At 35.5% G+C, this 27,247-nt stretch overlaps 1 protein-coding gene and 2 long non-coding RNA genes across 3 annotated transcripts; 2 read left to right on the top strand and 1 right to left on the bottom strand.

The window, feature by feature from the left end:
* Window positions 1-6,885: 6,885 nt before the first annotated feature.
* LOC118484927 lies at window positions 6,886-9,981 on the bottom strand. Its single transcript, XR_004875069.1, has 3 exons — window positions 9,454-9,981; window positions 7,480-7,557; window positions 6,886-6,968 (listed from the first exon to the last, which is right to left on the bottom strand). It is a non-coding gene; the product is annotated as an uncharacterized LOC118484927 (long non-coding RNA).
* A 2,888-nt stretch (window positions 9,982-12,869) lies between these two features.
* On the top strand, window positions 12,870-14,618 carry LOC118484926. The gene is made up of 3 exons (XR_004875068.1): window positions 12,870-13,009; window positions 13,513-13,580; window positions 14,493-14,618. It is a non-coding gene; the product is annotated as an uncharacterized LOC118484926 (long non-coding RNA).
* A 1,355-nt stretch (window positions 14,619-15,973) lies between these two features.
* On the top strand, window positions 15,974-18,126 carry LOC110893451 (zinc finger BED domain-containing protein RICESLEEPER 2-like). The gene is made up of 2 exons (XM_022140558.2): window positions 15,974-17,811; window positions 17,910-18,126. Exons 1-2 carry the CDS (start codon window positions 16,833-16,835, stop codon window positions 17,933-17,935), a joined length of 1,005 nt encoding a protein of 334 aa, XP_021996250.1. The 5' UTR covers window positions 15,974-16,832; the 3' UTR covers window positions 17,936-18,126.
* The last annotated feature ends 9,121 nt before the right edge of the window (window positions 18,127-27,247 follow it).

Genomic DNA, 27,247 nt, shown 5'->3' with positions numbered 1-27,247 from the left:
TTCACGCGGCCCGCGTGAAAGTGGGTGCAGGTCTTACGCGGGTCGCCTAGCCCCGTCTGATCTGCACCACTTGCAGAATTTACGTATTCAGCCCCTGTTGCGTTTTTAAGTTATTTCCAGCCCTTTTAAGACCTGTAAAGTCACCTTTAAGGCCCTAAAATGATGCCTAAACATTGTGGACATGAAACATGCCCAAAAATATGTCGGATGTCGGTTCGGTTGGCCGTACGATCGCGATGTTCGCTTAATTACGACGGAATGCGCATAAGCGTGAAAGACGATCCAAATGACGCGACGAATGGATTTTTCTCATGCCAAACACTAAGGCATAATATAAGGATGCTTACATAAATTTTTGGATGTCCGGATGTATTCAGAACATAAGTTATGCGCGAAAGTGCAAACTTAGGCACTTTTTGACACTTTTAGTCCCTGAATGATCCAAAAGTTTGTTTTTGCTATACCAAAGCCTTCAAAACTTATTTCTAAGTTATGTAAAGGTTATTTAAGGTATGTTGAGTATATGTTGATGTTCCGGAGTATTTGTCGCATTAAACTGAGTACGTTTACGCACCAGTTTGCGTATAATGCTCCAGAAAGCGATGTAGAGTTTGGAATTGAATAAAAGTCAAAACATGAAAAATGTAAAACACAATGAAACAAACATTGGGATCAAATTACATTATTTTATTGATAATTGAACTGTTCATGATGATTACAGGCACAAATGTTACAAGAAAAGGCAACAACCACAGGTCAAAGATGTCTCAAAAAGAATATGCTTTAAATGTGATAAAAAAGGACATCTTGCTCGCAAGTGTCCAAATCTAAAAACTGTTGGTGTTGAGACGAAAAAGAAGTCTGTTTATGGTCAAAAACAGAAATCTGAAGTTGTGACTCAGAAGTCAACCAAGTTTGATTCAAAGCAAACTTGGAAGCCAAAATTGTCAAAGGCTGACTCACAACAAACATGGAAACCAGTGACACCCAGATTTAGAACAACACAAAGTTGGAAAACAACTGTTGATGCAACAAAACCAAACCAGTTTTGGAAACCAAAAGTTGTTGTTTAAATTCAAAATGTTCAAAAAGAGTCACATTTTTACAAACGAGGTACTCCAAAAGGTCAAACATGGAGTGTTAAGAAACAAGTGACTTCGGTAGACGATGCTAAAGTTGAAAAGTCTTTGTACAAAACGACGAAGATTTTCCGAAGTTGAATGAAGCATATTGTGTTGAAATGCCTAAGGTCAAACAGACCTGGGCTAAATTGTTCAAGTGACTGAATAGTTGAATGTGCAGGTGCTCAAGAAAACTGAAGATTGTGAAAATGGAAATAGGAGCAGCCTCGCACGAGAGGAAGAAGGCTGCTGAACCCTGTATTGGTTGAAACAGGGAGTTTGTTTGATTTCTGTATATAAATAAACAATATTCCAAAAAAAAACCCTAAAAATTAAAAATTTAAAAACCAAAAATATGTTTTTATTTTGTCAAAAATTTGAAAAATAAAAAATATGTTCGTTTTTAATTTTGTCAAAAATTTCAAAAATTTGTTACTTGAATATGCCGAAACCCTCACAGCGGAACAAACATGATTAATTTCACAAGATTGAAAAACGGTTTTCAAACTGTAAAAATCAATGTGTTGTAAATCATGGGGGGTACATTATATTTTCTGCAAATCAGAGCATGAGAAGCAGAAAATGGATGGCGAGACATCCATCTACAAATGGATAAGACTTTGGTCTGATTGTATAGGAGTTTTTGAACTAAAAAAGGAGCAATAACGCCCTCTTGTGGCTATCAGTGTCAGGTTGTCAAATTCTCTTTAAATGGTTTTGCATTTTAGGGGGAGTAAGAAATTGTTGCCAGAAAATCCAAAAACATTAGAAAATTTGAAAAGTCCAAAAACATTAGAAATTTTGAAAAATCCAAAAACATGATAAAAACCTACTGACAAAAACATGAAAAATTCAAAAATTGAGTTTTTGTGTAAAAAGAGGAAATGATAGTACATCAGTAGACAATCACAGTATGCTAAAGAATTGTAATGCTATAATGTGATAAACGGTCTCACTGATGATATGCCAGTAGATTTTTTTCACGCTTAGTAGATTGTTTCGAGATATAAACCTAAATTTCAAACTTACTTATTTCGTGGGGAACATCTCTCGGATATATAGGTAACCCCTGAAATCTTGTTTGAAAGACCCCTCTTTCTGAGATACTAGGTCTTTATGCTTAGTGATATCTGGGGTATTATCCCGGGACTTCTGATTTTGCGGAAGCAATGGCCTAGTCCCCGTATAATACTTTTCGCTTGCTTGAAATATAGCATCACCCTCAGCATAAAAATGATGAAACATTGCAAAATGCTAATCATGTGCTGTTGAAGAAAAGATTCTCTAAAGGGAACACACCGAAAGTCGAACCGCCATCTCTCTGCTGAACGGAAGTTCTGACCTGAGCTCTCACGGTCTCGCATTTAACCCTTTACAGATATCATCTAGGTATACTCACCTGTAAGACTGAATATTGGGATCTGGATACGGGAGTATATTCTAAGGTGGGACACGCGAATAAGTTTAAGTCTTATAATACACTAATCTCGTATCTCGAATCAGTTGAACTTTGTGTAAAAGTTTAAGTGGATCAGTATACTGACAATCTAAGTGAATCGTTTAGAACTTAAAGTGTTAAAAGCTCAACGGTACTAGTGATTTGTCATAAACTGATATGATCCTCTGACGCAAACTCAAACAAAAATATTGTCTGTAAATATGTTTGTAAATATTTCTTTACTGCTTTATATTTCAGAAAACTTCAAAAAGATTTTTTAATTCCGATTTATTTTCGACAACCGATGTCTGAATGATGAGTTTCAAAATCTAAGTATGCTGATTGTGTTTCTGAAAATAAAACAAGTCCATTAATTTGAAACTTGATGTTTTAAAATCAAAAATCAAAAACAGTTTGTGATATCTCCAAGGTCATTAATTTGGACTTGGATGATTAACTATGAGGGATTTGGATGCTCATATTGTTAAAATCTGTAAAAGAGCCAGTTTCGGATTTTGTTTGTTAAAATTGCCAAATCTTTGTAGTTTTTTTGATAGGGGGAGAGTATCAAGTGAATCCAGGATCTTGATTTAGAAAGTTTAAAATAGCCAGGTCATAATTCCTGGATAATCGAATGTTTCAAATGTTTGTACTTATAAATGTTTGAAGATTTGCAGATGAGGTTCCAGACTACGATCCCGACAGCCGAGTCTAAGGGGGAGTCTGAAGACGAGCTCAGCGCAAGAGGAAGCGTGGATTCAAGGAGCCATGTAACTATCCTCAAAGAGCTTGTATCCAGAAGGCAAGGTGTCGATCCCAAAAGCACGGAAGCTTGACGAAAGGGGGAGCCTGAAAACTCTACTGAAAGGAGAAGCTGAAGCTGAAGACAGATCCACGGGGATTCTGCTCAAGCAAGAGGGAGTCTGTGTTTGCTGAAGATGTCAAATCTTCAAGAAGACTCAGAGAGAGAGGAAGACAAGTCGCTACGAGCTTAACTACGGATTGACTGCGGCAATATCCAAGGGGGAGTCTGTTGGTGCATTTATGTCTATCGCCTCCGTCAATTCCGTTCGTAGCAGAAACAAAAGAAGATTAGTGCTTATAGTGTTAGATTTAGGAGAAAAGGCAAGGTGGCATTTCTGTAATAATGAGGAATCTCATTAAAGCCCCTTGGCCTATAAATAGGAGGCTTATGCCTTACTTTTGATACTTTTGCACATTTGGAGCTTAGGAGATCTAGAGCTAGAGAGAGAAAGCCTAGAGAGAGAAAGATCGTGTATGTGATTCAGGTGTTGTACAATTTCAGATCTGATTATAGAATCACGGTTATAATTACGTCACGTGTGTTCGGTCACATTCGTGTACGGATTCCGCACGTCACACGTTCGGTTTGCAATCGTTTCGGAGTCAAAACCGGTCCTAACACCATTTCATGCAATCGAACACTCCCTTTTCTCCTATAAAATCCCTCGGTTTACAGGAGACGAAGTATTTATAGGTACAACCCTTGGTGTACCTGGGAGTCGGTTCGAGAACAACCTGCCTCTGAGGTTCACTTCTCTGATTAGACGAGTGTTGAGACTCATCTTTCTTCTGTGTACGTGAATGAGAATGGGACTTTGAATGAGTTTTGGACCGAACATTACTCGGTTCCTTGAACTTATCATCCACAGCCTGAGCAACTGCTACGGTTATCATCGCTTGCAATTCAGCACCAGTGATGTTAATCCTGGTATTATTATTTCCTTCTTCGAGATGACTGTTTGCTTCGTCAGAGCCAGCCATGATTCGAGTACTATATCAAACAATAATCACATATTTAAATTATATAATGAATCATTGCGTTGATGATTAGATGGTCATGGTATTATTAAACCGTATAGACCATTTTAAATAAAAATCAATTAAATCATGATTTGCCTAGGCTACAACAGAACCATTATAAGCAATCAATAGGATATAATCCTTTACATTTATTAGACAGGGGATATAAATCACAACTGTCAATGTCATGAAAGACATTTTCATATAGCACGAGGCTCGTCTCGAAGGACATTTAGATGGCACAAAAGGCCTTGTCACAAGGACGTTTAAAGTATAACCAATGATCTATTGGATCAGTGGTCTTTCAAGGGTTGAACATAGTTCATCGCCTTATTGACAAGATGTTTATAGAATAAAACTATCGTTGTCATTATTACACCTTTGCTTATATGCATACATCCCAAATGGATGTTTTGGTGTATACATCATATTGATTTTTATTAGCCAAGATTCACATTGATCATAAAGGCTATGAAAGTGACTTGGAAAGATCCAAGTACATTTGGAAGCTTGTGTGGTTTTTCATACCGCACAACCAGGAATGCTAACATGTTTTCAGATGTTAACAGGGATTTATTGTCTTAAAAAGGTTGTACCATCATAGCCATTTAATATTTTGGCTAGGTTATACCTCTAAGAACTTCTTTGGCAGATCAATTTAAAAATTGAAATGATATAGCATGATAATGTAATAAAATACATATTTAAAATCCAAAAATAAATTCCATTAAACTACTAAACTATTACAAGAATGCCCTAAACGGGACTTGAAACAAACACATTGCCTACGCAGGGGCTACAGAAATAGAAATAAGTCCTCGCAGGGACTAGGTACAAAAAATAAAATGTCCTCACAGGGACTTGATTGAAAGTAAAATACAAAATAAAGTAAACAACTTTCTATTTCTTTTTGCCTTTGATGAGACTTGCAAGGCCCTTGAGAAAGATGTTGTGCTTCTTATTGGTTTCATCTGCTTTACGCTCAACCCTGTCCAACCACTCCATAATTTTTTCAGTTTGCACCTGTTGAGGAGGAGGAAGTTGCTGGTAAGGTGGGTATTGATACCCTTGCACTGGATATCCAGTTGGATAAACTGGAGGATAAGAAGAAGGATAAAGTGCATTATGTTGTGCTGCTGTAAGGTATGGATCATGAGTTCCATAACCCACAGAAGTTGGGTATTCAAAATGGTTATACCCACAAGAACCTGGGTAAGTCAGTATCGAGTTTTTGAAACCCACTGGCGGTGGCGGTGGTGCATAAGAAACCGGCGGAGGATCGTCTTCCGGCACCGCATGTGAGGGTCCACCCATTTGGGGGTCCTCGGGAATCGGAGGGTATGAGCTTGAACCTTGAGGGGAACTGAACTGTGGTCCCCCTCACACGGATATTCGTGCATTCCTCCTTCGCCTCGGTGACTCGGGAGGTGGTTGAGGTGGTTCCTCAACGGGTAGAGGTGGTGGAGAAACAGCTTGAAGATGCGGCTCATCCAAAGGAGGTTGAGCAGGAGAGTTGTGATATGAAGGGGTAAATGCCCATTCATGTTGGTTCCATCTTTCGGAAAACGAGTCGGGTCCTCGGTACGACGATCCTTGGTATGGAGAACCGCTAGAGATGCTGATAGGGTGACCCGGCGTTCCGGTTTGCAAATCTGGGTCGGGGTCGTCATCCATTTCCATCTCCTGGAAAAAGTGGTCTTCGGGTCCCAAAGGATTGAAACCCAGAAAATCGTTGACATAGTCGTTAGGATTGAACTGGTGTGGAGAATAAATGGAATCGGAGTGATGGAAAGAATGGGAATGCAAGGAATGGTAGGATTGGTCGGAATCTTGTGAATGATGTGAAACATGAGAGTGATGGGAATGCTGGGGCTCGTCTGGAATAGGCGGCCCAAAAGATGGATGAAACGAGGGTGATGAACTCAACGAGATCGAGTGTCTCGCGGGTTCAAACAAATGACCCCATTGGTCATGTGAATTCGAGCTAGAAAATGACGCAGACGGAGTGCGCCTATGGGAAGGTCCTGCATGTCCTGATGGTCCACCTCTCATTGGACCCTTTCCCTTGCCTCGTACTCTTGGCGGCATTATCGATAAAACCTATCAAAATAAGTAAATAAAACATAAACAACAAAAGGAAAGTTAAGAATAAATCCTAGGTCATTAGCCTATACTCGGAAGTCTAAGGAATGTGCTTATTGTGTCATTGAGATTAAACACAAAAAGGTTAGTGTTTAATTCACTCAGTGTTGGCTCTGATACCAACCTGACACACCCCGATATTTCCACATATTACCGGTGCGCCCGGCGGGGAGTATCGTGACGTAGTTGATATCATCATTGTCAATACACACAATATAATAGCACAGCGGAAGGCTTGGTGAATAAACTATTACAAACCATAATGTCTGAGTGTCCGAATGAAAGAATATACAGACTTGGTTGTAATAAGATCCACAGGCGGATCATAAAATAAAATACAAGAAACTGAAATAACAGACTCCGGGTATCTAGGGATTTGCAAGATCCTCTTATATAACACCTAGTAGCTCCAGCCTATTTACGAGAAGTACCTGTTAATCAGCCTTTAGAAAATACGTCAGTTTACACTGGTAAATACAATTAACTGACACATTTGAAAACATTTATGAAAATTGATTTTGGTGCACAAAGCACAAATCATTTATAACTTGGGACAATTATTTAAAGATAATCTTTTATACAGATTTACATGTTTGTCTTACAAGTGGGGCCGGTTTGGAAGCCGGTCATGATTAACCGACTCACCACTTATAGAACCCACAAAGGAGTTATCCCCAACATGTGGGTTTATATTTTAGCATTTGCATCTGTCAGGTGTATGTCTACACCCCGTGCATAGGTCGTGGCCATTTTCAAATGAAATGAGCCAAGGATATCCAAGACACGGTCATATTAACCCCCAAATGTTCATGTTATCAAACAAGACAGATTAAAACGGGTTATGTAAATTTATTAATCACAATCCGATTAAATAATTTCATACCCAAACAGGTGGTATTATTATAATACCATATCCCAAGCCTGTATAAGGGAAAATAAGTCAAAAGTATTTACCTGAGCTAAAACTGAGAAGTAACTCAGCCGTATATCCTAAAGCTTTATGATGATTCCTTCTACTTGATGCTACTTAATCTGTATAGAAGGTTTAATAACCTATTAGGACGCTAACGGGTCTTTAGTTAAGTCAAAGACTTAGACCGACTAGCTAGAAAGAAACTTTACGGTTCTAAACGCTAGATTAAACGGAGACCGGAATAGAATGTGGTTTAGACCCGACAAGTTTGGATACTTGTATAATATGGGTAAACTAAACACATTCTGAAAATTGAGGATTTAATGATAAGGTTAAACCCGTTTCGGCTATTTTACGTAAACTAGTTACATAAACTGATCCGAACGCATAAACGCGTAACGGGTAACCAAATGAATTATATACATGTCTCAAATGTTATCATGCTTAAAATATGTTAATACATCAGTAGGATGTTAACATATATGCCCAAAAAGTAATTAAAACCAATTTAAGTCCCGTAAGGGCATTTTGGTAATTTTAATAATTATAAAAGAGATTAACAAACTAAAGTTCTGGTCTTAGGAAATTAGTAAAAATATTTATTTTATCTCATTACATCAGTAAGATACTACATATATGTGAGGTTTACCATTTATGGCCAAACTATGCCCCGAAAGGGCATTTTGGTCATTTCACATATGCTTTTAAGGACATTTTTATTTAAATTTGTTTAAAAATTAAGTAGGTAACAAGTCTTTGGTGTTAAATATGGTTTTAAACCATACTATGCACCTAATTAGTGTAAAACTCGCTAATTGACGATAATCAAGATGTTTATGTTAATCTGAGATATTGATCAGTTTTAAATGCTCAAAATAATTTATTTAATATATGAAATCGGTAGGAAAAGGTTTGGCATTCAAATCATTTTTTAATCTCATTTTATGCATGTAAAGGGTATTATCAACATTTACCGAATTACACGAGAACTCTATTATCTAAGCAGATTATAATCTGACCAAAAATCTTAAAATTCCTTAAAATTAATATCTTAACAGTAGGTAATGAGTTTTGGTTCAAAATCTAAGCTTAAACATGTATTATGCAAGATATCGCAATTTAATTAACAAAAAGCTTCTAATTACGATATCGAGCATAACTTCTATTTGAGGCCAAGAACTGATGTCAAATTTTCGGGACAAGCTTATATATCAGTAGAAAAGTTTTTTGTTCTCTCACATTTCTAAAAATCTCATTTATATGTCAAAATGGCATTTTCGGCATTTATAAGCATATTAACAAACAAGAGCATATAATTCAAACTACTAAGGACCAAGCAATATAACTCCAGAGGGTAATACTACTGAATAATGTGGTCCTAATGGAAGCTTAAAACATGGGAGAATTAAGCTTAAACGGGTCAGAACTGAAAGTCAAAGCAAAAGTCAAGCTTTTGCGACTTTCGGTTATAAACTGACCTTAGACTGATAATTGTCGGGTTAGACCTGATTAAATATGTTCTAATACTAATTACCAAGTCATTAGAATGTTAAAATATAATTTAGAACCTTTGTTTTATTAGTTTAAATCATTTCTAATTTTTCTGTCCAGTTTGACTTTTTGACTAACTAGTTTGACCCAACAATTAACTAGTCAAACGAAATAATTAGGAGGTGCCCTTTTAAGGGTTAATCACCTACCTTAATATGGTTCCATAACCACTTTCAATTCGGTCAGTGGCTGGACCATTTCTGATTAAACCGAAAGTCAAAGCTTAATTACGATATGTTTGACTTTTCGGTTTTTAAGCTTGATATTCGCTAATTTACACATATTTTAGTCCCCCATTTCATCCCCATTTTATGCGTTTTTGGCCGTAAAACCGTCATTCGGATACTTAATCAAGTATACTTTTGTTTACAGACCTAAAACAACATACTCGACAAGATGATAGTAAAAACGAGGACTTTCCGGACAAAACGACGAAGCTGTGAACATTCTGTTAGAAAACTGACCTGGGAAAGCGGAATGGTCGTGCGGTCTGAGGAACGACCGTGCACCTCCGACATATCAAGTCCAGCCCGACAATGAACGAGTGTGCGACTCGGCGTTCAAGCTTAGCCCGGTGACGCACGGGCGTGCGTCTGATTGCACCCCGTGCGGTTTCGATGTTCAGCCAATGTCCGGTAATGCACCACCCGTTCAAGAGCCTGTGCCGCCCTAACCTGGATATGAACGGCCGTGCATCCCATGGCACGCCCGTGCGACCTCGAAGACCAGTCAACTCTGCTGATGTCACAAAAGTGTGGTGCAACGTAATTTAAAAGTGAACGGTCGTGCACTTTATTGGCACGACCGTGCGATCGCAAAATGTTATAAAAAAACAGACAGTAGCATTCTGTTCGGAACTCTGGAATTTTGGGAGCTCATCAGGCAATTTCACAGGCTCCGGAGGCTTTGCTTTTGACCCGGATTCAAGCCACATTGTGCCGATAAGCTCCGTTTCTATCCGGATTCTCATTCTTATGCTTGTTTATGGTTTGAATTCTTAAGTCTTTCCATAATTTTGTTATGTTTCAAGCATTAAGATTGATTATTATGTATTATTGTAGCCTTTGGGCAAAAACACAACAATCCCTTGCTTGATTATAGCCAATAGTATGTTAATCTTTGTTTGTAATGACATTTGGAAGTATTTTCTATGTTAATCTTTGATGATTAGTTTGCAACCTTGTTATTGATATTGATTTCTTGATTATAAGTAATTGTATTGGATGATTGGTACCTGGTTAGTTGAGATAGTTGAAAAATGAAGCTTAATTAATCATGTATTAGTAAACTTTAAACTTGGTTAACTAGTTTAGCTTGGTTAAAATGTGGGCACCATGATACTAGAAATGGTTAGTGGTTTAATAAAATGTAATTATTGTTAATCAAGAAAGCTTGTCGTCACGTAAGGACCTTAACGGATTAAATGGTGTCGTTATAAATTCTTGCCATGATTTGTTAGCTTAGTTAGTAGTTTAGGCCAAAATTGCTATCTTGGTGAATTTATGTGCAAGATTTGTAAAATGAACTCGGTTGTGATTTAATCTAGTTTATGCTTGTCTCGGTGGTTGCATTGTGTTTATCGGTGTCGCTTTCCTTGTTTAAGTGAGGTTAGAAAACTCCTAACGGATGACTAACTTATTTTTAAGAGATTTTCATAGACATTTATCAATTGCACGTTAAAGAACAATTTTAGGTGGTTAAAGTGTGTTTATCGTTTTAGCTTTCCGAATGATTGTCATGTTAGGATTCCCGAAAGGGATACTAATTGTCTTAAAATGGAAAATTGACCGAATGCTTCTAGTGCCAAAACCGACTTAGATGACATGCTTTGGTTGTGTATTAAGCAAGGCTATTTATCTATTTTAGTATTTGAAATCTACTATGTTTTATAAGTATTTGTTTATGTTTACTTTAGTTTATTAAAAATCCAACAACTTGTGTTTTTACCGGTAGTTTAGTGACAAAGGTCTAGTATTATTTCTCCGCCCATTTCCTTGGATCGATACTTGGTTCTTACCGATACGTTACTACATATATGACGGGGTACACTTGCCTCTTTCGTGTGTGTTTTGATGTAAAAGTAATAATCACTTTTATAAATTTAAAACCAAATCGTGTGTAATTTCATTGTAAAAATATGTGTAGTCACGCACACGTTAAAGTTAATTAAAAGGACTAAGCAGGGATTAACACTCTTACTTAAGGTCCTTGCTATCTTTTCTACACTTGACAATCTTCTCCTAATGCTTGCTAGCCCCAGAGGTGAGTTTTTTAATGTTGTTGCAAGTGAGTGCGCATATGAACAAAGAACTAGAGCTCCTTATATACAAATTTCACATGCATTTGGATCTTTGCAGCTGTTTTGGAGGCTTCTAGGATCACCCCAGGTGTCCTAGTGGTTTAACAAGACCGACATACAGCCCCTAGTATTGCTTAGAACAAGTTAAAGTCGGTTTGGAGCTGAAAACCTGCACCTGGCAGGTATTTTCTATGCTGGGCAGTTCTACGCGGCCCGCGTAGGATCAGAAGAGAGCTTACACGCCCCGCGTAAACCTGCTGTTCAGGTTAAACATGTTTCAAATTTGACAGATTCAGTCCCTGGCCATTTAAAACCTTATACAACCTCATTTTTGACATATAAGGCCCTTGTAGTTAATTTGTAGAGGCTCAAGGAAGTATAATCAAACTTCGTTAGGCGCGGTTTCGTTAAAGATCACTATAAACACAAGTTTCATCAAATTGACACTTTTCACCCATAGTCTTGAAAACTTGCTTAACAATCTCGAAACCACATGAAATTTATATCACTTACTCTTGGGAGTATATTTGAATATTTCGAAGCCTCGGGTTCATTAAAAGGTCACTCAGAGGTAAGAATTAACATGTTGACACGTTTAACCCTTATTATTTATAATCTTCTGATTATTTTCATGAACGGCTTCTTATATCCAATTAGTCACTCGATTAGGAATATATTCTTCACGTATGGTCATTCAGAGGCACAAGTTTGGCATGTTGACACTTTTACTCCCTTTGCATACATATTTTTATCATTTGTCAACTTTAGTCCTTTAAACTCAATCTTTTACATATTTAGAGTTTAGGACACGTGTCTTTACATAATTGGACACGTGGATAAAAGACGAAGGCCAATCGAATTTCAGGTTGGTGATATGGTTATGCTTAAAGTATCTCCGTGGAAGGGGGTTATCCGATTCCGAAAACGGGGGAAATTAAGTCTGAGATTTATTGGGCCATTCAAAATTGTAGAGCGTGTGGGTAAGGTAGCATACCAACTGAACTACCAGAAGAGTTGAGCGATATTCATAGCACTTTCCACGTTTCACATCTACGAAAGTGCTTAGCTGATGAAGCGGCTTATATAAGCTATGATGACATTGAAGTTGATGATAAATTGAATTATGTAGTAAAGCCTATCGGAATTCTTGATCGAAAGGTTAAAAGCTTAAGACATAAAGAAATCAACCAAGTTAAAGTTAAATGGGAACATCGGAAGGGATCAGACACCACTTGGGAGTCCGAAGAAGAGATGAGATGCTTATACCCTTCCCTATTCGGTACGTATCACGATTTCGAGGACGAAATCCTTTGAAGGGGGGTAGACTTGTAACACCCCTAAATTATTAAACTATATATGTTTGTATACATGAGTAAGTTATAAAAATTATAATAAACAATGAGAATCGAAACTAGGAATAATTAGCCTAGCTAAAAATCTAAATAGAAAAGATGGGAAATCAAAGTATTTAACCCTTACTATAAAACTTGGAAACCAAAGGGGCCAAAGGTGAAAATTTTGAAAGTTGTATTGATTAGTAGTTGGATAAACATCAGAACGCACATTTGTGTGTGTCCTGATCGAACCAAAAATCCCAGGGACGAGCTCCATCTTTTCCAAAACCCTAGATTCTACAAATTCACTTAAAATCAAAGAATCAAAACCGAATTGAAGGTGATTCAAGGCTAAATAAGTGATCTTCATCCTTAGTGTATCAAAAGGTATGCTTAATTTTGAGATGTGAAGATGTTTTGATGATTCATGAATTCATCTAACAGAAATTAGTGGTGAATTGATGGATGTTATGGTTAAATTAGGATGAATACAAGTCTAGGAATAAGTCTTAGACAACACTTTAATCAATTCATGTCATACCCTATTTGTTTCAATGATTGTCATATAGGTTTGATATGGGTTTTGTGAGGATTACTTGAATTCTTGTGATATTGAAGATAAATGATAGCTATGATGCAAGTTCAAGTGTTAATTTTGGTGTTTTAATCATATTAGCATATAAATGATGTTTTGATTTGGTTAACTAGTTAATCATGAACATGAAAATGGTATTATAATGATTATGCCTTTAAGATGTTCGATAAAATGTCTAAGTGAATTGGATTACTTGGAAATTATGAAGTAATCGCTCAATCGAGTAATTAAAAGTATGACAGGTTGAACATTGAACCATGAGTTCTAAACAATATATTCGAATTGAATTATATAGGTGATTTGTGTGGATCATCGAGTGGGCAAGGCGGATCGGATAACCACTTAAAAGGAAAGCTTTGAAAGGTACGCAGCTATTCGCTTCGTAATATCTTGTTTTAGCACTTTTATGCTTAGTTATTGAATGATGGTCAAATCGTTATAATGTTGGATAATACTAAAACGAAGGATTTCGCTTGTAGTATCCAAACAAGAAAAAGTAGAAATTTTGAGAATATAGAAAAGATGAAAGTGGTGGATTCCATTTGAAAGTTTAAACGGGTCAAATTGACTCGAATACTACATGTTTGATTCTAAAAAGGCGATGGATTTTGCTAGAAAAATCAAACGAGTCAAAATCACCAAAGCATTAAGCCTTGGTAAGTTAAATCAATGAATATAACTAAGTTGGACAAACGGGTTGATTAATACATATATATTTTGTTAACGACACTTGAGTTTTAATAGAAGGTGTCATAAAAATATAGGTATGTTGATGTATAAGCTCTTATAGATGTTTTGGAGCTCATAAGTAAATTCTATGGTTCATAAATTGAAACGGGTCGAATAATTATGAAAATGTCAATAATCCGAAGGCTTAAATGAAAGAAATTTATTCATGTGAATGTAGGATTTTGATTTTATGTTATGGAATATCGAATTACGGTCACGTAGAAAGAAACGGGACCTAATTCGGATTAATAACGGACAAGTTATGTCCGTTTTAGTAAAAGTTAGTTGAGGTGGGAATGTGCAGGATTTTTAAACAATCTTTCTGTCGAAATAAGCTGCTCGCGTCACGGGACACTGAAGGGTAAAACCGTCACGGCCCGCAACACTTGTCGCGTCACGCGACGCCAGGGCATTCATCCCGTCGCTCCACGCGACGGGTTACCAGTGCTGAATTTTTGTTGCTGATTGCTATTTTGTTCATATAAACTTATGTAGACATATTTTTAGCATTCATAACTAATGAAGTTGAATGTTTTTGGTGGCTAGGTAGCTCATGGAATGCGTCGGATGTGGATCAAGCTAGTGCAAGGACAAAACACACAACTTATAAAAGCTTCCGCTAATAAACTAGTTTCTTTTGTTACCAAACTTATGTGTAATAATTATAATAGTGATGTTTGAAGGTTTTAAATTCTATGTAAATGTCGTTTTGTTAAGGTTTTGTAAAGACGGCACTTTCAACGCAAATTATATTATATAAATTATCAAATGGTCTTAAAGGTCTTACAGGTACCACAAGATTCGTATGAGGCCAGGGGACGAGTAGGGCCGTTCAAAATAACCCGTACCCGAACACCGTAACTGACCCGAATAGACCCGACCCGACAAACAACTAGACCTGTTTAACCCGAACCCCATCTACCGCAACACCCGAACCCGTTAACCTTTTCTCGGTTTGGTTTTCGGATTAGATTTACTGGTTACGGGTCAACCCAAAAAACCCGATGTAGTTTCAGCAGAAATCCAGAAAATTTCATAAGGGATGATTCACTTACCTATTAAGAGTTATCTGTTACTTAAAATATATCTCCATCGGCAAACGATTTTCATCATATATACATCCAGCAGCTACGAATCATACTTACTTTTCTTCCCACGAGTTCCAACCTTTTATCCAAGTTTTAAGCTTCCAAGTTTCAATCTATCCACCTTTGCTAAGGTTTAGTAATTCAGAACTTGTTTTACATTCATATAATTTGATTATTGTAGAATATTAAAAAACGGGAGAAGGGTGATGATTGTTACCTTCTATGGAGCTTTTCTGATGATTACCACTGAGCTTTGTAGGAAGTAGGAGCTAGAAAGTCTTTTTGAAATCTAGTATATTATGTTGTAGCTTTTTATTATTATTTATGGTGCTCAGTCATAACCACATCTAGCCTACTAGCTAAACATTATTTTTAGAGTAATTATTTCGAGAACTTTTGTTTTGTTCAATTTTAATTGCTTGGCTTTGATGTATTATTGTATTAAATCAATATGGATCTTTTTTTATATTTTAGATTATCCAATAACTTTATTGTATATAGTTATGTAGAGTTTGTTACTGTATTTGAAATTGTATCATGGAACATTATAGTAGAAAAAAAAATAAGAAACATTTTCCATCAGGTAAACATGGATTTTTCTAAAAAAAATCTAAGAACACTCATAGATAACATAAGCTTATGTTAAATTCATTAAATCTTAACATATTTAATTTATAATGGTTATATTTGAATGATTATACTTTTGATTTACAGATGTCAGGATACGATTCGACTGAAGAACATAGGGTTGACCTTGATAGCAATGATGACCATGTTCCACCAACAACCGAACCAGTTACAAAGAAACCTAAAATCTACAAACAAAGATCCCTAGTGTGGAATGATTTTCAAAAGTACAAAGATCAAAACGGCGTTGAAAGAGGAGATGTATTCATCGTAACAATACGTACAAGTGTGCATCAAAAACTCAAGGTACGTCGAATCTTAGCACACATTTAAAAAAATGTGCCACATACTTAGCTAAAATTAGTAGTGGTCAAACACAAATCGCATTTGGGGCTGACAATAAAATGACTGCTTGGAAATTTGATCAAAAAACCGTTAGGAATGGTCTAGCCTATATGATGATAGTTGAGGAATTGCCTTTTAGTTTTGTGGAAAGGAAGGGTTTTAGGTATTTTATGAGCCTAAGTCAACCATTATTTAAAGTTCCATCTAGATCCACCATTACAAGAGACGTATACAAAGTTCCATCTAGATCCACCATTACAAGAGACGTATACAATATGTTTCTTGAACAAAAAACTAAAGTCCGTGGTTTTATAAAAAATAATGTTGGTAAGATTTGTTTGACAACGGACACATGGACATCTAATCAACAATCTAGTTACATGTGTCTCACCGCCCATTTCATAGATAACGAGTGGAAGTTAAGGAATAAAGTCTTATCTTTTTGTCTCCAAGAGAATCACCGTGGGGTAGACATTGGGAAAACAATTGAAAAATGTTTACAAGAATGGGAAATTGAAAACATTTTAACAATTTCAGTCGACAATCCTAGTGCTAATGATGTTGCAATAGACTTTTTAAAAAGGGTTTTCCAAAATTCAAGCAAGTGTCTTCTAAATGCTAAATGGACACACATTAGGTGCGTTGCACATAGTATAAATCTAGTGGTCCAGGATGGAGTTAAAAAAGTTGATAAGGTAGTTGGTAAAATTAGATGGGCGGTTTAGTGGATCAGGAAATCACCTTCAAGGATTGAGAAATTCGACAATTTTGCTACACTTGTTAATGCCAACACAAAGAAGCACCTACTTTTAGACGTACCAACTAGATGGAACCCACGTACCTAATGTTGGAGGTTGCACAATCTTATGAGAAAACATTTGAAAGATATGATATTGAAAAGTCTGTCTTTAGAACCGAACTTGAAAAAGCGGGTCATGAGGAAATTAAACCTGAAGATTGGCAAAGTGTTAGAGATTTGTGCCATTTTCTGCAACCATTTTATGATATTACTAAGAGGGTCTCAGGGACACATTATGTAACATCAAACTCATGCATAGATGAGATCTACCAAATTCGTAAAATATTAGATGAAGCTATTAGCAGTAGTACTCTTTGTCAAATTGCAATGGCAATGAAGGCAAAGTTTCAAAAGTATTTTGGTAACATACAAAAAATTAACTTACTGTTACACTTTGCTCTGGTTCTAGACCCAAGGAACAAAAAACACTACCTGAATTTACTTTTTGTCGATTGTTATGGAAAAGAGTTGGCGAAGGAGAATTTGAAACTTGTTATGGATTCTATGAATGAGTTATATAATGAGTATATTAGAATTCATTCCCATAGTTCTAGTACTACTATAGAGTCTTCAGATTCATCAATATTAGGTAAACGTCAAAAACCTGAAGATACGACACCAAAAACACAATTAAGAAACAAATTAAGAGAAATGATGCAAACACAAACAATTGAACCAGTTGGTGAGTTAGACAAGTATTTGAAAGAAGCTTTTAAAAAGGATTCGGAGAACTTCAATCTTTTAGAATGGTGGAAAGTTAATAGCCCGAGATTCCCGATTCTATCATTAATGGCTAGAGACTTATTGGCCATTCCAATGTCAATGGTGGCTTCTGAATCGGTCTTTAGCACAAGTGGGAGGGTTTTGGACCCTTATAGGAGTTCTTTGACTCCTAGGATTGTTGAGAGTTTAATTTGTACTCAAGACTGGCTTCGGGATGGTTCTACTTTAATCAAGAGTCTCTTAACTGAAGAAGACTGGGACACAATCCAAGAAATGGATAAAGGTATATTTTATTATTAATTAGTTTTGTAATTTTTGTTGTTCATTTCATAGCACACGACCTTGCTAATACTTATTTTAATTGAATTTTATTTACCATAGCATTGGATGAAGAGGAACATGCATGAAGTTGCAAGTTGGCAATGTCTAATTGAAGACTGAAGACTAAAGAGTGAAGCAGGATATGATATTTTTTCTGATGAATGAATTGGATTTTTTTTATGTTTTGGTTTGGAACATACAGTTTCTGCTAGACTATTGTTGGATACAATTTTAGATGATGGTTTGGTTTTTTATTTAATTTAAATGATTAACACTTACTGTTTTTTTAATTTGTTCCTCTATATTAATGTTAATAGTGATTAAAACATTTGATACTTTAGATTTGATGCACTATTAAATAGATTGTTTTTCTTTAATATATTCTTTTTCACGCATGTTTTCTTTTGAATTTGAAAACCATGCAAATTTGAATAAACAGAATCATTAAAAATACATTTTTAGATCCATATGTTGTATGTTTAGGTTTTTGAGAACGAACTATTATAGCCCTGGAAATTTTAGGCATAGTATTAACCCGAAACCCGAATTACACAAACCCGATTAACCCGAACCCGATTGACCCGATAACTATACAACCCGAAACTAGAATGGGTCTGTTATCGGGTTATATTTTCTCCATCAAAAACCCGAATAAACCGACCCGATTAACCCGAAACCCGAAAAAATAACCCGATGAACACCCCTAGGGACGAGTGGAATACAACTTTCAAGATCCGTGATGAGCTATATGAATGGATGGTCATGCCATTTGGTCTCTCTAATGCACCTCATGAACCATGTTTTAAGAAACTTCATTAGTAAGTTATTGGTTGTTTACTTTGATGACATCTTGGTTTAGAATCCCTAAAGTTTTATTTTTAGGATATTTGATTGGGGAAGGGTTGTGTATGGACAACGCCAATGTGCGTGTCATTCTTGAGTATTCTACTTATAATAAGGAATTTTATGCCATTTTTCAGTCCCTTGACACATGGTGTCATTATCTCCTTGCAAACGAGTCCATTTTCTTTTCAGATCATGAAGCATTGAAGTATATTATTAGCATACATAACTTGACTGCTAGACATGCCAAACAGGTGGTTTTTTGCATTATTTTTCATTTATTATCCACCATATAATTGGAAAACAAAACTAGGGGCCACATGATTTGATTCGACATTATTTATTGCTCGCAACCTTACGTGTCGTTGTTCTGGGATTTGACACTTTTCGTGAGTTCTATAAGGATTATTCAGATTTTGGGGATGTGTGCGTAGCGTGCGAGTTGGGTGGGTTTCATTGGTTCTCTCGGCATGAGGGCCCATTGTTTTCAGGATCCGAACTTTGTATTCCTTTAAGTTCCATGCAAGAATCACTCATATAGGAGTGTCACACGAGTGGATTATCTTGTCATTTCAGGAGGGATGCGACTCTTCGAACAATCCACAATAGTTATTACTAGTCTCAGATGGGTAGAAACGAACTGAGGTTTGTATACTTATTTAGTTGTCCTAATTACTCCTTGAGAGGAATTCAATGTAGATTTTGTTATAAGTCTACCTAAAATGCAACGGCAGGGGGATTCAGTTATGGTAGTGGCCGACTAACTTTCAAGGATGGCTTATTTTATAGTTTGTGCTTGCACCAATGATGCGAGTTAGGTAGCTCGACTCTTCTTTGCCGAGATTGTGCGGTTGCATGGGTTGCTAAGACTGTTACATCAGACTAGGATATCAAGTTTGTGGGTCACTTTTGGTAGACGTTGTGGGCCCCGACTCATGTCTAAGTTACAGTTTTGTAATTCCCGCCATCTTATAACCGATGGGAAGACAAAGTGGTTAGTCAAAGTTTGAGAAACTAGCTTAGAAGTTAGAAGTTTAGTGAAAGATCACCCGAAGCAGTGGGCCTCGGTACCTCCTTTTGTTAAGTTTTCTTTTAAATGTTCTATTAGTCGCACTACTGGTAAAACTACTTTTGAAGTGATTTATAGGTGTAATCCTCGTAAACCTAGTTTTGTTGCTAGTAATTGTGGTAAATGAAGAGATAGTGCAGAGGAAAGCATGTAAAAAGTAGACCCACACACAGGTGCATGATCATATTGTTGAGGCCAATGCTCAATATCAAAATCAAGAAAATGGGAAGCACAAATGAGTTGTATCTATAGGGGGATTTACATTGGGTCTATCTCCCGAAATTGTGTTTCCCTTGTTGATACAAAATGTCTATTACTTACGCCTTTTGTTTAGATAGTGTTATCGAGTATGTACTTAGGAAATATTTTTCAAAATGTTAAGTTTTTGTTTGTGTTTTGTAAGTCACCCATAAGTCATGCGTGACATAGTTATAACATATGAGTCATATGTTACGCATGACTCATGCGTTGGTAGTTAATTATAGCGAATGTGTCATACATGATAGGTTGTTGGCGCATATCCCATACCCTATATATATATATATATGGGTTGTCATGTGTTGGGTAGTCATTCAGTTTCAGAGTTCGTCTTGTCAAATTCGTCTAAGTGTGGGGGAACTCTATCAAGTTTTATCTGTAAATGAGATTTGAAGTTTATTTACCTGTTCTTGCATTGATCATACATAATTTGATGGATTCTGCACGTTAAACTATTGTTCAAAGTGGCAGTTCGTGTTCGTCGAAGTCTAACAACTTAGAACATCTATTTTGGGTTTTTCATCCATGTTGTTTGGTTTGGTAAGTTGAAACCTCAAACGGATGGTCCTTTCAGGATCATCAAAAGAATTAATGACAATATATACAAGGTGGACTTACTAGCTCATTATGGTGTCTCGTTTACTTTTAATGTTTTATGATTTGTCACCATACAAGGGAAGAATGACTAATAGAGATAATTCAGGGTATGAAAGCTTCCAAGAGAGGGAGAATGGTAGAGGGGCATTAGGTTCGAAAGAAGAATAGGAGTAGGGTCAAGAGAAGATTTGGCTTGGGAATGAGAAGGGTTAAAGAAGATTTGGCTTGAGAAGAGGGATTGCCCGTGTACAGAAAGTCAAACATGAATTACGGACCTAAGTTACCAACATGAGTAATTCATGGGCTGGCTTGGAATAGTGTGTACTGGTTCTGATTTTTGCTTAAACTTAATTAAGTCTTATGTTGTTTAAGGGTTGGAATTATTTTAGATTTTTTTTATTCTTGAATTTCTAATTGGTCTTTGAACATTGTTAAGCTTTTGATTATTAATCAAGCCAGCAATTTGATTTCGTTTTTGCATGCATCACGTTGCTTGTTAGTGGTAAAGCTTTCCCTATCTATGAGTTTTGGCATACCATAGCGAATTTCCCGTACTAACATATTTTCGGTACCGATTCATTACCCATTTTTTGGCATTTTCGGTACCAATACTTTTAGTTCGGTACCGGTATTTACTAGTTTTTACCTTCAAAACTGGTCCCATATTGTATCGTATCTAACATTTTCAGTACCGGTATCCAATGTTGACTATTTTTGGTATCGGTATTTTTGGTACCAATATCGAACTCATCCCTAATTTGGCACCAAAATGAATCTCATTGGACCACGGGACTATCCTTTATTAGGGAAGAGCCCAGTAACGATACCGATACCGGAATTCGCCAAATGTGGGTACCAGTACTGAAAATGATTGGTACCGTAGGGTACGTTACGCTACCGATCCCAAAAAATCCAAACAGTTTGTATTGAATTATAATCGGTACTGAACCGCTCATCCCTATCCCTGATCATTCAGCACCCTGTAAGATTTTATGATACGGTTAAACACTTTGTTAGAAACTTAGAATTACAGGTTTGATGTGTTGGAAAACGCGTCTATTTATCCATGTATTTTGTATAGTTTATACTTAGGTTTTGAGTCATTTTTGGTCTTTATAAGCTTGTACTTAGATATTGTTGTATTTTGCATGTGAACGTGTGTAATTAGAGCCTTAACGAGCTAAAATGGTAAAGAAACAAACACAAAGGAGAAACTGGAAGAACAAAACAATATTCTGAATAAACATGATATTGACGTGTCGCAAAGGAGGATCAACCTCTCCCTCGCAATGCGCGAAGATGAGGAAAGTGGCCAAAATGACCAAAATACCCCTGTAGGTCTAGGGAATTACCACCAAGCCACTATGACTATTTTGTTGCTACTTTATGGCTTGGCGTGTCGCAAACCATTTTCAAGCTTCCTTCGCAACGCTCGATGGGCCTTATGTCAGCAAAAATGAATTTGTGTCCTATTTAAGCGTGATATCAACCCTATGCAGCTCTACTTCGCCAGTTACGAATTCTAGAGCTTTCGTAGGACGATTTTGGGTGATTTTAGCAAGGAGAAAGCTTAGAGATCAAATGATTTGGTTATTTGCCAGTGTTTTTGGCTAGATATATGTTTATTGTTTTTCAGTTTGTCTATGAACTTGAATACTATGACTTTGTTTACTGAATTTGACTTTTGCTTCTGTGTTGAACATGAGTAGGGCTTTATGATGATTGTCTACTTCTAAAAGGCTTTCAGTTTTGGATAATTATTGATTTGGCTAATGTTTTGGTAAAATGTGTTTCTAATTAGGTTTCTAATGTTTATGCGTGCTTGATATCTAAAGGTTATTACATGTTCCACTTGATTCTAGTTGGTTGATTTTGTATAGATTGATCTAGGGTTTAGTGATTTCTGCAGACTTTGTGTTTTCGATCTAATATTACGGTTACTAGATGTGGTAAACCCTAGGAACAAGTAACTCAATTGTTCAGTAATTTAGCATTCTACCATCTTTGAGTCTAAGAGGAGATTAGATGTCGGTGTGTCTGGGTTTATAATTCGGAATTGTGGTTTACATGAGAGTGATTCACCCCTAGCGTGTCTATAGAGTTAGAATCCCTTGTTAGAAACATGTTAGAAATATCACCCCTTGCATCCCTTACACATCCCAGATGTATTGTTACTAGTGGGACCGAAAAGATATCCAAATTTAGGGTACCTTAGCATTTGTTTATAGAGACCGAGAGTGATATGAACTCAAGACAAGTGAGTTTACACACTTCCCTGGATACTATATTAGTTATGTTTGGAGAATGATTCGACATCCAGTTTTGGTCTAGGTAGTATATTTTCAGATCTCGGTAGCCAAATCCTAATTATCCAATCCCAAGAGCTGTGAGCGAGTTAGCATGATTCTTGCCTAGGTAGTTGCCTTCTCATTATCTAATTTCATTAAAATTCATTTTGTGATTGCTTGGTTAAGTATGGGTAGTTTTATTTAGTTTTAGTAGTTAATGAAATTCACTATTTACAAATATTATTTAGACTGAGACCCGATAGAGGTTTAGTATCGAGAGTCGCTAAATTGTGTCCTTGGATTGATACTAGTCTTACCGACTTGACTACATAACGACCGGTACACTTGCCGATTGTGTGTAATTGAGTTAGCGAGTCCTATTTAATTTGATGTTTTCAAAATATAGACAACTTTTTATACATCATGGTTCATGTCCCGTCAATAAACCCAGCTTCATTGATCGTTTTAATAATGTGCACCCATAACTCATGCTTGTAGACATGAAATGACATATCCATTTTTGTAACAAAACCTGATTAAAACGAAACAAACTTCCAACTCTCAGACCAAGTGTTTGCTTATAAGCAAGAATTAAATCTTACTTAACCCAAGCAAGCTTCCTACCCTCTTCCGAACCATCCCAAAAAAAATGAGTAGTTAAAGGAAAAATTAAAAATCTATTAAACTTATAAAATTTTATACTTTTTATCTGTAAAATCTAAATATTAACTTAAAAACACCCCTAGACAGGTTAACATGACAAACCACTTATTAAGGAGGTCGTGTTCAGGTTGACCTGCTTACAAAATGGGTCGTATCAGCAGATCCAAAACTTTTTTTTTCTTGTCGCGTTAAGAATTACAATCCCTAATGTCATATCACTTAAACATATTAGGTAAGTTTCCCTTGTCATGTATATTTGTATTCTTTTCTCTTGTTCTTGATGCTAATACAATGATACAATACAAAACTTGGTAGAAAAGTAGCGCTAATTTTTTCTATTGATCACTAAGATTGTCTCCAATGCAGCATGCTCTTCCCCTCCGCCCTTAACCCATGCCCGGTGCCACCTTAACTGTCCGGCTGTTTCCCCTTCTTTTGTAACAGGCGCCAGACCAGTAGATCCCACCTCCCCTCTCACAACCACCCTTTTTTTCTCTTCTCTCTCAGCCCATGCCTTCGGATGCTCTCCCATCTCTCTATCCATGTCACTCAAGCATATATCATATTAAGCTATTAGGGTAGGGACAGATCTCCATTTTTCCAGCGTTGGAAACACTCTAATGGTTGATAAATTTTTGTTTTCTTCGACAACGAAATTATATCATGCCTCCTGCCTCTTTTGAAAGATTTGTAGATGTTATCGTATTGTTGTTACCTTATTATTTTAGAGTTTTGTAAATTTGCTTATGTATTTTTAGTTTGGTATTGGGAACATGTGTGTTGAAATGTTGATAGGTGTTATATTTCTTTATGTAACTTTCATTAAACATTTAAGTAGAGATAACACTTGAATATGCAGAGTGATATTTTACATGTTTATAACATTTGAATCTGTAATTTTCTGGTTGCATTTGTTATTTTCAATAACAATGTAATTCTACATACCGCATTGATGTTTGCAGACAATGCAAATATGTATCGATACATTTAAAAAAACGAGTTAACTCACATCGTATCCTAGTTGGATACGAATTCAACTTTTAGCTCGGTGGGGAGATTACAAGTTGAGTTGAGCTTATGTTGAAACTAGCTCGGTTTGTCACTCGTTAAACAACTTGATAAACCATCAAAGTTACTTTGCGAAAGTATATATAACAAACTTTATAATATATATAGAGTTGATTTTAGTGTTTAGCACAATCTTGATAAGTTGTATAATCAGCAAAGTTGTTGAAACTAATTAGTTAAATCATGTATACATAATTAATAGAGTAAAGTGCAGTTTCAGTCTGTCACAATCACAGTTCTACTCTCATTTTAAAAAATTCATTGGTCTCAATATGTACTTTACTCTAATTAATACAAGGAAAAGAACAAAACCATTGAAGATCATACTATCACGTGGGATCCTAACAAGTTGGTACTTGTTTTGACTACATGTCCCGTATTTATTAATTTATATTTATTTCAAATAAACTGATTTTTAAAATAACTACATTTACATGACCTTATACGCGTAAAAAAGAAAAGTAAACTTTGTACGAATTTAAATATTTCTTAAGTTAACAATTATTTCCTTTAAAAAAAGGCAAAACTTTTTATTTGAGGTGGAGCCACCAAAGTTGGAATGGTTTTATGATCAGGAAAATGCTAAAAAATGTAATATAAGATATTAAGATAAGTTTATTTAATTGTATAAAACAATAATACGAGATATAATATTAAGATTAGTTTATTTAATTGTATAAAACAAAAATACAAGATATAATAATATAACATTTTTAGCTCTCTAGTTGTTGTGATTTTATTATCTTATATAGTAAGTGTATAATTATTTGATATTCCATGTCAAATTAGACAATGTTATCTCTAGAACAATATAATATATTACATGACTTATAAATTGAGTTAAATGCCATTTTAGTCTCTGTAGTTTGGGTTATTTTGTCAGTTTAGTCCAAATGTTTTATTTTTAACCTGTGGGTCCAAAAAGGTTTCACAGTTGCCATTTTAGTCAACTGGGTTAACTTCATCCGTTTTTTCTGTTAACGAGAAGGCCAATTCGGTCATTTTATATGGCTGAATTGCCCTTTTAGTTAACAGAATTACATACAAAATGACCAAATTGACCTTCTCGTTAACAGAAAAATGAATGAAGTTAACCCAGTGGACTAAAATGACAACTGTGAAACCTTTTTGGACCTACAGGTTAAAAATGAAACCTTTGAACTAAACTGGCAAAATGAACCAAACCACAAAGACTAAAATGGCATTTAACTCCTTATAAATTAATCATACAATTACCATTGCTAACAAAGAAACAACAATTTTTGAATTGTTTAAAGGAATATATGGGATTGTTCGAATATATGGGATCGTCGGTAATATCTAAGATTGATCGTAAAGTCTTTACCTACGACCGGATTTCTCATATAAATTTACCAAAAGATTACGATGATCGTATTTTTCCCAATGGACAATCAATAGATATTCTCGTTGATAATGGTATATAAATTTATAGTGAAAAAAGGTTACTAAATTTTAAATAAATGATTAAATACACTCTGGTAAAATAATTTGGATCAGTTGTAATCTGTATAATCACATCACAAAATGTTTTATCATATTATAAGTATATGTTATTATAAGATGATTAATATATAAAGAACATGTGTTAATGAATAAAAAACTCATAGTAAATTGCTATTCTATGTTAAAGAAACAATTAAATAAATTCCTAAGTTAAATATTAATTTTTTATTGAATTTTTGCTGTTAAAAAACTAATAAATTAAAACATGTAATGTAAATTGGAAGTGAAAAGCGTGAGCAGCTTTCTGGAGACTTCTTTTCCATGTGGTATGGGAGCCTCACTGCCACCACATTCCTCCAAGCTTCTCGGAACAATCACATTATATCATTTTATATTATACTTTTATAAAATCCACCTTGTAACGTAAATTTTTGGGTTAACCATCGTTTAATTCTTATTTTTTACATTAAAATTACATTTTGTGATATTTTTCTAACTTTATCAACCAGGTCTTATAACTTTGATCCACTACATGCTTGACTGGTCATTAGTTTCCTTAATTTAATTGGTTTAACATCTAAATTTTATAGTTAGTGGTATTTAATTTGTAAACCGAATAATACAATTATTAGATAGTTTACTTCTTTTTTTTTGTATATATTGAAGAAAAAAAGCTGTAGTTATCATATAATTCTGTATTTCTGTTACAGTTTAACGAAAATGTTTTTAATTACCATGCAAATTATACCTTTTAGGGCATGTTTGGCAAAAGTAGTTGGTGGCTAGTGGCTGGAAGTTGGTAGCTGGTAGCTAGTAGGTGTAGTTTTTTAGATATATTTGGTGTTTCACAGAGTAGCTGGAGCTTCTAATAAAATGTATAAAATGATCAAAATGGACATAACTAAAAATTTAAAAAGTTTTTGCATTAAAAAGTTTATTATCTTTACAGGTTAAAATAGTCATTTTTTTCCTGAAAGCTTGTAGCTCCTTCTAAGCGTTCAACAAAAACCTTCAAGCTCCTTCAAGTAAACAAGATTTTTTATTGAGTATGAGTTTTTTTCTTAAAAGTTTAAAGTTAGAAGCTCATAAAAGCTTCATGTCAAACATACCCTTAGTATGCAAAGTTTTAGTAATAATCTCGAATGTAA

This window comes from Helianthus annuus, chromosome 12 (assembly GCF_002127325.2).
Source record: "Helianthus annuus cultivar XRQ/B chromosome 12, HanXRQr2.0-SUNRISE, whole genome shotgun sequence".
Classification (NCBI taxonomy): Eukaryota; Viridiplantae; Streptophyta; class Magnoliopsida; order Asterales; family Asteraceae; genus Helianthus; species Helianthus annuus.
Note: the sequence above shows the minus strand (reverse complement) of the source record. Positions and strands in the feature narration are given on the sequence as shown.

What these genes read in the sequence shown, in the direction of transcription:
- LOC110893451 (XM_022140558.2), top strand. Translation starts at nt 16,833, where the DNA reads ATGGAACCCACGTACCTAATGTTGGAGGTTGCACAATCTTATGAGAAA. An exon ending in AATCCAAGAAATGGATAAAG is followed by an intron (nt 17,812 to 17,909) that starts GTATATTTTATT and finishes TATTTACCATAG; the next exon opens with CATTGGATGAAGAGGAACAT.